The sequence below is a fragment of the Xyrauchen texanus genome, chromosome 27 (genome assembly GCF_025860055.1).
Source record: "Xyrauchen texanus isolate HMW12.3.18 chromosome 27, RBS_HiC_50CHRs, whole genome shotgun sequence".
NCBI classification, from domain to species: Eukaryota; Metazoa; Chordata; class Actinopteri; order Cypriniformes; family Catostomidae; genus Xyrauchen; species Xyrauchen texanus.
In genome coordinates this window covers 40,432,292-40,444,791 of record NC_068302.1, presented here as the reverse complement: position 1 = coordinate 40,444,791, position 12,500 = coordinate 40,432,292, and the positions used below count along the sequence as shown (strand labels likewise).

The following is a 12,500-nucleotide window of genomic DNA, read 5'->3' as shown; positions in this document are numbered from 1 at the left end:
GGCCTGTGTGTGTGTGTGTGTGTGTGTCGTGCGTGTGTGTGTGTGTGTGTGTGTATCGGCCTGTGTGTGTGTGTGTATCGGCCTGTGTGTGTGTGTGTGTGTGTGTGTGTGTGTGTGTGTGTGTGTGTATCGGCCTCTGTGTGTGTGTGTGTGTGTGTGTGTGTGTGTGTGTATCGGCCTCTGTGTGTGTGTGTGTGTGTGTGTGTGTGTGTGTGTATCGGCCTGTGTGTGTGTGTGTGTGTGTGTGTATCGGCCTGTGTGTGTGTGTGTGTGTGTGTGTGTGTGTGTGTGTGTGTATCGGCGTGTGTGTGTGTGTGTGTGTGTGTGTGTGTGTGTGTATCGGCCTGTGTGTGTGTGTATCGGCCTGTGTGTGTGTGTGTGTGTGTGTGTGTGTGTGTATCGGCCTGTGTGTGTGTGTGTGTGTGTGTGTCAGCTGCTACAGTGCTGGACTGTGTGTGTGTGTGTGTGTGTATCGGCCTGTGTGTGTGTGTGTGTGTGTGTCAGCTGCTACAGTGCTGGACTGTGTGTGTGTGTCGGCCTGTGTGTGTGTGTATGTGTGTGTGTGTGTCGGCGTGTGCGTGCGTGTGTGTGTGTGTGTGTATCGGCCTGTGTGTGTGTGTGTATCGGCCTGTGTGTGTGTGTGTGTGTGTGTGTGTATCGGCCTCTGTGTGTGTGTGTGTGTGTGTGTGTGTGTGTGTATTGGCCTGTGTGTGTATCGGCCTGTGTGTGTGTGTGTGTGTGTGTATCGGCCTGTGTGTGTGTGTGTGTGTGTGTATCGGCCTGTGTGTGTGTGTGTGTGTGTATCGGCCTGTGTGTGTGTGTGTGTGTGTGTCAGCTGCTACAGTGCTGGACTGTGTGTGTGTGTGTGTGTGTGTGCACGCTTGTCGGCATCTGTCAGTAGCAGGTGTCGGGCGAGAGTAACTGACCTACTTCCTCTCTCTCTTCTCTCTCTCCGGTCACTGGCGTCCCCACATCAGACCCTCTTCACACGTACTTCGGCATCTGCGGCTTGTCTCTGATTGGAGAACCCGACCTGCGTAAGGTGCATCCCGCCCTGAACATCAGCGACCGCGCCTTTGACTTCCTGCAGCGGCTGCACACGGTGTGGAGAGACACATAACGACACGTCTGACCTCTGATAGCCAAACATGAGCGTTCAGTTTCAGACGTGGAGCTCATGAATAAATGATTGGTTCAGCGTGATCAATTATTCATTAATCAGACACAAGATGGTTTCTCCTGCAGGGTGATAAACAGACTCGTGATGAAACTCGTTTGAACAGGAAGTTTGATCAATATTCTCTGTATGTCTCTTTATGCTTTATATATTTCATTATAATGTCATCCTTTTGTTTCTTATATTTCTCAGTAATGTGCCTCTGATATCTTTTGTTTTTTACGTCAGTGTCCTGCAGATTTTCATCTCTTATGATTTCACTTGAATGTTTGTACGGAAGAGGATTAGGGCCAAGCAATAATAATAAAAAATAAAGCCATCTCGAGATTGAAGTCATTATAATGCGAGAATAAACTCATTAAATATCGAGAATAAAGTCGTTGTGTTTCAAGTAAAAACTCGTTAAGTTTAATCTCGCATTATAATGACTTTATTCTCGAAATTTAACGAGTTTAATCTCGCATTATAATGACTTTAATCTCGAGATGGCTTTATTTTTTATTATTGCTTGGCCCTAATCCTCTTCCGTATGTTTGCTTCAAAAATCAAATAATGAAATAGTTTTTCTATATCAAGTCTAGAGATGAGAATGATGCCGCTCATATTTTATTTTGGAAAGTGCTAGGGCTGTAATGCTTTTATCATGTCCAAGGAATACACATTTATTTAATAGCAATGAAATAAAATGATTGAATTTTGAACAGTCAGTTTGTGATTCTTTAAGCTTTTTAAGTTCTTCAGTTTTACTTCATTTAATTTCAGGTTTATTATGTGTGAATATGGTTTGAACAACATGAAACTCTTCCTCATTAGATCCAGTAGATTACACGTGATGATAATCCTCATGAACATCCTGGAATAACTCTTAGAACTGTTGTTTAAGGACAATATTCTCTGTATTGTGACTTCTAACATTATTGACTCGCCATTATTGCTGTTATATTAACACTGTGAATAAGACATTTTTAGTTTTAATAGCTTCTGTCTAGTTGAAGTAGTTGAGCTCAATATCAGTGGCCACGCCCACAGACACAGAGTGGGCGGAGATTCACTTCACCCTCGTGCGAGGCCGCACCTACAGACATCGATCGGGCGGAGATTCGCATAATTATTGCTCTAGGCCACGCCCACATATACAGAGTGTGCGGATATTCACGTCACCCTCGAGTGAGGCCACGCCCACATATACAGAATGAGTGGATATTCACATCACCCTCGAGTGAGGCCACGCCCACATATACAGAATGAGTGGATATTCACATCACCCTCGAGTGAGGCCACGCCCACATATATAGAGTGGGCGGGGATTCATATCATCCTAGAGTTCCATGTAGTGATCAGTGACTCATGAACTCTGGACTGAATGTCTGCTTGCGGATGATACCGATAAATCATCTCCGGTCCGATTATCAGGATGTCGGACTCCGAGGATTTGTCCGAGTTCGCGAGTCTCGTGGAGCGCATTGAGAGAGGCAAGGTGAGATTATAATGAGATTTATTCATATGTAACGGGAATATGAAACATGCCGTTCAGATGATCGTTATATGGATCAAATACAAGCTGAATCATGTTGTGCAGAATAACCGGCTGTAATATTAATAATGATGATGATTCACTCCGTATTGTCGGTGTCTCGCCCGGGGCGTCACGGATATCTCGATACAAATGCCCTTATTCCTCACGTCACGTTACCACATTTAATCAGTGAAACCTTTATTAAATAAGATTCACACGCGTGTCATTGAATTATAGAGGAGTCTACTCTTTGTTTTCGACGCCCAGCGGCCGATTCGGCAACGACTTAATTCTAGATTGTTTTTAACGAAATGTAGCAACTTAATAGCAACAATGGAACGTTCTTTTGGTGACCACGCCCTCTTATTTAAATACGCTTGTATCTCCGCAGTGTTACTATAGTGACGGACAGTGACTCCGCCCACACTCGGCGTGTTGCTCATCTCGCGCATTATTAGCGTCGCGTTGTTCGAGTCGTTTTTAACTCTGTGAATCTCGGATTTCTTTGAATTACGATCATTTGTTTGTCGTTTATTCTCTTCATGATGTCCAGACGAACTTCACTACTAGTAAGTTCATGAATTAATCCGATATTGTTTGATCTCATGAATAATTAATGCTGTTGTTGTTTGTTGAGTCTGTGAAACTGAAGCGTTTGTTGTTCAGTTTTGATTTGTTTTTATAAATGTGAGGAATATAAACCTACGTTCATACAGTAATTAGTTGAAATGTGAACTCTGCTTGAAATATAAAGCTGAATGTGAACAATGGAAGTCGACTTGCAGTTTATAAATCAATAAAAAGGGAAATCTGTTTACAAGTTCATTTTTATTTGTGAGGACAGTTTGTTTTGTTGAACTGGTGTTGTGAGACTGAACTGTTTTAATAAGTATTTCCATAATTGGACCAAACCCTGTTTTTTATTTTAATTATCTGCATTCATCTAAAAACTGAAATGATTATGATAAATGCACCAAACCCGCTTATTATTATTGTTATTATTATTATGAGCAGTCTTAATTTGTTTAATGTGGTAATGACTGTGATTAATGAAAGACCCAGAGACAACTGAACTAACCCTGTTGTTGTTGTTGTTGTTGTTGTTGTTGTTGTTCAGGTGCCGATGAGGAACATCGAGCGGGAGTTGATCTGTCCCATCTGTAAAGAGCTGTTCACTCATCCGCTCATCTTGCCCTGTCAACACAGTGTCTGTCACAAATGTGTCCGAGATGTCCTCCTGCCCAACCACGAGGACTCGTTCAGCACAGACGCCGGGTCGGAGTGCTCGACCCCGGCCAGTCCTCACTCCAGAGTTCCCTCTCCCAGTCTGGAGAAACTGGAGCGACTGGTGCGAGCAGGTAAACACAAACATCCTGATGTCGAGCTTCTGTTGTGTGTAAATAACAAATAACATGGATGTCCAGCGCCGGCCCGTGGGTTTGTGGGGCCTTCATGAAAATGGGCCCTTGTGTGACGATCAGAGTAAAACTAAAAGCTGAATTAAAGGTAAACATCAGTGAGAGTTGTGTAACTACAGCAATGTTGGGGACATTAAATAGGGCCTATAAACCCCTTTAAATATATATATTAGTAAACAAATGTAAAGAATAAACGCATCCCTCTCAGACCGCAGACATCTCTGCTGATGGGATGTTTAATGTTCAGATTAATTGCTCATATTTTCTAGAGGTTGATCAGTTTTACAGATTAATCCGTGCTGATGGTTTCACCATATCAAAATAAGAGTCCCCGGTGTGGCTTATTTATACATGAACGTCCCGCGTTACGCACTATATATAATTATATAAATATCATTGTTTCTTATGTTCGGGTTGAACAAAAATAGTTTCAGGGATTTTATTCATTTTGGACTCTTTGTCTTTGCCCGCCATAGTAAACAAATTATTATTATTTTTATCATTCTATAAGTAGACTTTAAAAACTATCGGCCGATTAATCGGTTATCGGCCTCCTTAATTATCGTATCGGCAAAATCCACCATCGATCGACTTCTAATATTTTCACTGTGAGTTTTTTGCGTCTTTATATCGGTTTTACTTCCTTCATCAGCAGATTATTCTTGAGAAAACATGAAAAGCCCAAATGATTTGCTAATCTGTACACTAAATAAGCCTCAAATAGCCACAGTAATATTTGTATAACTTCCTGTCAGGCGTGCACATTATTCAGCGAGATGTGCGATCTAATAATACTGTTATAAGAAGCCGCGCTTCAGCTGCCAGTAATGCTTTACCTCATGAATAAATTATGCAGAATAATGTGTACTGCTTAGCTTCTTGCCGATTGAAGATACACTGCTGTTATTTCATTTATTGTAAATTTCATATATTTGTCTTTTTGTAATTGTTCAGAGCCCATTTTATACTTAATATGTTGTTTTTAGGTTTCACTGTGGTTGTGATTTGTATGTTTAATGAGCAGTTGGACACTCCCTCAGTGTGCTATAGAAACCAATGGACTGCAGAGAATTTCAAAATAAAAGTCATCAATGTTTCTTATCTTATGACTTGTACATTTACTATGCCTGTGTCTGTAGGACGGGTCGGTCCTGTTCATGTCAGTGTTTGTAATGATGCACCTTAATGATTAATTACTTTATCATAGATGTGCTGTTTATTAACTACATGCATTTATAATGGCCAATAAAAGTCATTTAACCAGCGGACAGTGTTTTATTCCTGACCTTTGTTTTTTGAATACCTGTCATGACTTCATATTAGTACAATCTTTATATTTAGGGTTGTTAGCGGCATCAGTCTGAACGCCCTTGTCATAATAAAAGCGTATAGTTTCAGTTCAGACCAGTTACTTCCTGAAATGTTTGAAAGCCAATGAAAAAACTCTTTCATGCTTTGTAATAAAAGTAATTTTCTTTACAGTGCGGAGAAACTCTTTATGTAGTACTCTGTACTCGTAAAATAACAGATTTAACCAAATGAATCCCAGGAAGGTTTTGTGACTCATAACGAGCAGCACTAGCATTTATTATGCAAATGAGTCAATATTATTTAACAATACAGGAATAAAACGCATTTAAAGCAACAACGATTATGGAGTATTTTTTTACTGTTTTTGCAAATTGCACTTTTGTTATGTGCTGGCGGCCAAAAGTTTTTAATAATGTACAGATTTTGCTCTTAAGGAAAGAAATTGGTGCTTTTATTCATCAAAGTGTCATTCACCTGATCACAATATATCAGTCAGGACATTAATAACATGAAGAATTACTATTAATGTTCAGAACTTCTTAAACTACAGAGTTCTCATCAAATAATCCTCCACGTGCAGCAATGACAGCTTTACAGATCTATGTTATTCTAGCGGTCAGTTTGTCCAGATACTCCGGTGACCTTTCACCCCACGCTTCCTGTAGCACTCGACGTTTCACCTCACACTTCCTGCAGCACTTGCCCTTTCACCCCACACTTCCTGTAGCACTTGACCCTTCATCCCACACTTCCTGTAGCACTTGTCCTTTTACCCCACACTTCCTGTAGCACTTGTCCTTTCACCCCACACTTCCTGCAGCACTTGCCCTTTCACCCCACACTTCCTGTAGCACTTGTCCTTTCACCCCACACTTCCTGTAGCACTTGTCCTTTCACCCCACACTTCCTGTAGCACTTGACCCTTCATCCCACACTTCCTGTAGCACTTGTCCTTTTACCCCACACTTCCTGTAGCACTTGTCCTTTCACCCCACACTTCCTGCAGCACTTGCCCTTTCACCCCACACTTCCTGTAGCACTTGTCCTTTCACCCCACACTTCCTGTAGCACTTGTCCTTTCACCCCACACTTCCTGTAGCACTTGACCCTTCATCCCACACTTCCTGTAGCACTTGTCCTTTTACCCCACACTTCCTGTAGCACTTGTCCTTTCACCCCACACTTCCTGCAGCACTTGCCCTTTCACCCCACACTTCCTGTAGCACTTGTCCTTTCACCCCACACTTCCTGTAGCACTTGACCCTTCATCCCACACTTCCTGTAGCACTTGTCCTTTTACCCCACACTTCCTTTAGCACTTGTCCTTTTACCCCACACTTCCTGCAGCACTTGCCCTTTCACCCCACACTTCCTGTAGCACTTGTCCTTTCACCCCACACTTCCTGTAGCACTTGACCCTTCATCCCACACTTCCTGTAGCACTTGTCCTTTTACCCCACACTTCCTGTAGCACTTGTCCTTTCACCCCACACTTCCTGTAGCACTTGACCCTTCATCCCACACTTCCTGCAGCACTTGCCCTTTCACCCCACACTTCCTGTAGCACTTGACCCTTCATCCCACACTTCCTGTAGCACTTGTCCTTTTACCCCACACTTCCTGCAGCACTTGCCCTTTCACCCTACACTTCCTGCAGCACTTGCCCTTTCACCCCACACTTCCTGTAGCACTTGACCTTTCACCCCACACTTCCTGTAGCACTTGCCCTTTCACCCTACACTTCCTGCAGCACTTGCCCTTTCACCCCACACTTCCTGTAGCACTTGACCTTTCACCCCACACTTCCTGTAGCACTTGACCTTTCACCCCACACTTCCTGTAGCACTTGCCCTTTCACCCCACACTTCCTGTAGCACTTGACCCTTCATCCCACACTTCCTGTAGCACTTGACCTTTCACCCTACACTTCCTGCAGCACTTGCCCTTTCACCCCACACTTCCTGTAGCACTTGCCCTTTCACCCCACACTTCCTGTAGCACTTGACCTTTCACCCCACACTTCCTGTAGCACTTGCCCTTTCACCCTACACTTCCTGCAGCACTTGCCCTTTCACCCCACACTTCCTGTAGCACTTGCCCTTTCACCCTACACTTCCTGCAGCACTTGCCCTTTCACCCCACACTTCCTGTAGCACTTGCCCTTTCACCCCACACTTCCTGTAGCACTTGCCCTTTCACCCCACACTTCCTGTAGCACTTGCCCTTTCACCCCACACTTCCTGCAGCACTTGCCCTTTCATCCCACACTTCCTGTAGCACTTGACCTTTCACCCCACACTTCCTGTAGCACTTGCCCTTTCACCCTACACTTCCTGCAGCACTTGCCCTTTCACCCCACACTTCCTGTAGCACTTGCCCTTTCACCCCACACTTCCTGTAGCACTTGACCTTTCACCCCACACTGTTGTACATGAAACTGGTGTTGAGCGGGTAGAATTCAATGAAGCTGTCAGCGGAGGACATGTGAGGCGTCTCAAACTAGAGACTCTGATGTTCCTCTTGTTTAGTTGCACATCTTCCACATCTCTTTCTGTCCTTGTTAGAGACAGTTGTGCTTTGTCTTTGAAGACTGTAGCTACACCTTTGGATGAAACCAATTTCCAGCATTGTCTCGCCTTCATTCCTCAAAACAATGATTGACTGATGAGTTTCTAGAGAAAGCTGTTTCTATTTTGTCATTTTTGACCTAATATTGACCTTAACACATGCCAGTCTATTGCACACTGTGCAACTCAACAACAAACACAAAGACAACGTTCAGCTTCATTTAATGAACCAAATATCTTTCAGCTGTGTTTGATATAAAGTGATTTTCTAGTATCAAATGATCAGTTTCTCATGATTACTCGAGGATAAGGTGTTGGACTGATACTGCTGTCTAGATTTGATCAAAAATGACTTTTTTTCAATAGTGATGATGTTTTATACATCAGTAATGTCCCGACTACACTTGTGATCAGTTGAACGCCACTTTGATTAATTAAAGTACCAATTTCCTTCTGAAACAGCAACATCTGTCCATTACTCCAAACCTATGGCCGCCGGTGTGTACTGTTGGCTTTCGCTGCTGTGTCATGTTTGTCAGGTTTCACTCCACTTCTGTTCACTTTGAATCATTGTCGTGTTGTTTCACTTTTGTCTTTGTTGCTTGCAGCTTCACTGAGAAGGTCGTTTGGAGGGAGAGGTAGATGTGGGTTAAATCATTTCATTAGTTCTAGTGAGTTCTGTGTCTCTAGAATCCCTGTAATTACACAATCTCTTCTCTCAAAACCAGTTTCCTGGACTGCCTTAAACCCTTTCTCGGAGTCTACTGAGCATATTGATCATTCATATCACATCACTGCTCGCTGGGAGAAGGTCATTTCTTTCTCCTGAGGAAATATTGAGACATGTTTTTTTGTTTAAGGGAAAGTGAGCTAGACAACAGGAAGTAGATAAACAGGACTGAAGTTGAATATGCTCAGTAGTCATTGACAGATCATGTGATGATGAGTAAACCCGCTCTACCCTTCTGTGTCCAACGCTTCTCAACACTAATCAAATAACAAACTGAGCCTGGAGTCCTGACAGTTGATGTGATTTTGCCGGGGACGGGGGGTCTCTGCCTGAATGCTGATTGGCCGCAGGTCCCAGCAGCCCCTCCCCTCCCCGAGCAGCGCCGCTCGCTCACAGTCTTACACGCTTTATGTGAATCATACGCTCATGACCTGATCTGAAGCTGAGTGCTCGCTCAGATCTCACCTGCTGTAACTCGACTGCATGTGACCCGGCGTCCGCTCCATCTGTGCTGCATGTGTGTGCCGCCGCTGCATCGTACTGTGTGTTCTTGTGTTTTCATCTGTTTGCTTGTGTATGTGCAGTGATGTCAGTTTCCTGCTTGCAAAGTAGCGAAAGGTCGCGACACTGACCTGGACAAACCCCATCCTGCTGTATTTGTGCCGGTGGTTTAGAGTCTCATTCCTCTTTGGATTATAACTAACATGTAATCTGAAGTTTGGAAAAACACCTGTCAAATGAGTAATTTAAAGTTAAAGTGTGTAACTTTCAGTGTTAAATACGTTCTCCTGTCCCAGTTTAATATGCAGAGACTGCTGTAAGTACGGCACTCATAGGTTGGTTTATGGGTTAGGGTTAGATTCAATAATTACATATTGCCTGATCTCTACGCTGCATAATGTGCATTATGACTCAAACACATTCCCTTTTTTCTTATTTAAATAGTTGCAAATACTTTATCTATTTTAGCTGTTATAGAATTACCACAAGCTGAGCTGTTGGGTTAGCCGCGCCCACTTTTCCCCCAAAACCTGCCCTCCAAAGATCCCAAATGAGCTTTATTGAGACCGACATGAGCAGAAACGCTTGTTCAAAACAGCAGCAGTAAAACAGCGCCCTCAACTGGCAACTGTTATGAACAACATGGCATAAAAATGGCATTAAGCCTCAATAATGCGCTGCGACTACAAAACAATGAGAACGCACAAAATGATTGACAGGCCGAAAGCGTCAGACACATTTACGTTTGCGTTTAGAGTATCGGGCGGTCCCAGAGACCGGTGAGATATCTCACAACACTTATTTCATTCATATCTTTCAGGGATTAGGAACATTTTTACATCCATTTCCATGAAGAAATCACTTGCAGCACATTTAATTTACCACAGCCTGTAAAACTGATATAATGCAATGACAGAGGAGTACATGACAGCTCCAGACTTCAAGTGACGAGTTTATAAAAAAAAAAAAACGAGCAACTTTTTTCATGCCAGTTGAACAAAAAGTAAAAAATAAAGATTCCACAATTAACATTAGCCAGAGATATGATAGTAAAAGTGGTTAAATAAGCAATAAGGCATGAGAAGCTGTGCTATATTGTGAATATAGTCACGGCTGAAGGGTGTTATTAGTCATGACGCAAAGCGGACTCGCCACATAATACAAATTAAGGACACAAATATTTGTTAAAATGTTATATTTTGTAAGTAAAATCATTCAATTTTATCCTTCTGCCAGAAAATATAGTCCCTTACAGTAAACAGAATGTTGCTAGGCAACAAGAATAACTGATCTATGGGTGCTGCGGTGATACTAATTCTGTGAAGAGGTCAGAACTGTACCTTATAAAATATTCTGTGACTCAGTCATGCAGTGGATGAAAGTGTATTATTGTCCCGAATGAACACTAAACAGATTTTTACTACTCAGAAACATTCGTAGTTGAACAGCTGACGGAAGTGACGTTTCAAGCACACGTTATGTGTTGCCGCTAGCTTTAGCGTGTTAGCCAACCACAGTTCAGCACTTGTACCTTAAACAACGTACATATTCACACAGCTTGGGGTGATGGAAAAGCATTCAACTCAAATTTGTAAGGTGCTGTATCCACTGAAGTTTCATTAGCTGCTATATTCTTCATTATTTACATAACTCCGCCTCTTCCGCTACATACGGCAAGCCGCGTGCACTGAGTGTCCAACATGTCAGACTCATCCGGGTACTTGAAGTACACTTCTTTTTGCTGCGTGTTCAGTGTAAAGATGCTGGTGCTGCTGTCGTGAGTTTGAATCCAGGTTGTGCTGAGTGACTCCAGACAGGTCTCCTTAGCAACCAAATTGGCCCGGTTGCTAGGGAGGGTAGAGTCACATGGGGTAACTCCTCGTGGTCACTATAATGTGGTTCTCGCTCTCGGTGGGGCGTGTAGTGAGTTGTGTATGGATGCCGCGGAGAATAGCGTGAAGCCTCCACACGCGCTACGTCTCCACGGTAACGCGCTCAACAAGTCACGTGATAAGATGCGCGGATTGACGGTTTCAGATGCGGAGGCAACTGAGATTCGTCCTCCGCCACCCGGATTGAGGCGAGTCACTACATGACCATGAGGACTTGGAGCGCTTTGGGAATTGGGCGTTCCAGATTGGCGAGAGGAGAATAAAAACAATATAACATCCACCTCTTCTGCACCTCTAGCAGGTGAGGAGGTTTTTCAGACAGACACTTTTTTATGAATGTGGTGAATGAAAGGTGTGTGTTTGGGATGGTACTCTCTGTTGGGTGTATTGGTGGCGCTAGTGGCACAGAAATTACACACTTCAGCTTTAATTTCATCTTTTGTGGTGTTTGAAGTTTCTCTTGTCCAGATCTTTGTCGCTGTTGTGCTGTTTTAACTTTGTTCCTGTGAAATTCCACTCATGTGTCACCTGTTTGCATCACTTGTGCTTTAGTGTGTGTGTGCGTGTGTGTGCGTGTGCGCGTGTGTGTGTGTGTGTGTGTGTTTGTGTGTGTGTGTGTGTGTGTGTGTGTGTGTGTGTGTGTGTGTGTGTGTGTGCTCATCCATCTTTTGTTTGACTGGTTTCACATCTGCTGCATTGCTGAATCAGGGTCCATCTCTTCTCCTGGATGGAGGCGTTCTTCCGTCACGCCTCGCGTCACCACCTTCCCGTGTCCGGGCTGCCAGCACGACATCGATCTCGGCGAGCGAGGGATCAGCATGCTCTTCCGCAACTTCACGCTGGAGAGTATCGTGGAGCGCTACCGCCAGGCGGCGCGTGCGGCCGTCGCCATCATGTGCAACATGTGCAAACCGCCCGTTCAGGAGGCCACCAAGAGCTGCATGGACTGCAAGGCCAGTTACTGCAACGAGTGCTTCAAGATGCACCACCCGTGGGGAACGCCGAAAGCCCAGCACGAGTACGTGGGACCCACCACCAACTTCAGACCGAAGGTACGAACGCATCAACACAACCCATCTGATCAGGTGTGATGTTCCTGCCCCCAGTCACATGACTCTTGATGTGCAGGTGTTAATGTGTCCTGAACACGAGATGGAGAAAGTCAACATGTACTGTGAGGTGTGTCGACGGCCCGTGTGTCATCTGTGCAAGCTCGGCGGTTCTCACGCCAATCACAAAGTCACATCGATGAGCAGCGCCTACAAGATCCTGAAGGTACATGAGAATAAAACACCAGAGTTTCTGTTAATCTGTGTGACGTGTTCATGCATCTGCCTGACCTGAAATCTTATGAATAGGTTTGAAGCGTGACTCTTTCAGAGGTCAAT

At 43.9% G+C, this 12,500-nt stretch overlaps 1 protein-coding gene across 4 annotated transcripts in view; it reads left to right on the top strand.

The window, feature by feature from the left end:
• LOC127620737 (E3 ubiquitin-protein ligase TRIM36-like) overlaps positions 1-12,500 on the top strand; it is a 42,791-nt gene that overhangs the window by 15,175 nt on the left and 15,116 nt on the right. The window contains exons 4-7 of one of the 4 annotated variants that reach the window (XM_052093947.1): positions 3,811-4,051; positions 8,598-8,627; positions 11,821-12,164; positions 12,241-12,387. In XM_052093947.1, the coding sequence (XP_051949907.1) occupies positions 3,811-4,051; positions 8,598-8,627; positions 11,821-12,164; positions 12,241-12,387 (762 nt within the window). Of the gene's footprint in view, positions 1-2,510; positions 2,655-3,129; positions 3,263-3,810; positions 4,052-8,597; positions 8,628-11,820; positions 12,165-12,240; positions 12,388-12,500 lie in introns of those variants that run through there. The other 3 variants (XM_052093945.1, XM_052093946.1, XM_052093944.1) reach the window with 3 other exon arrangements.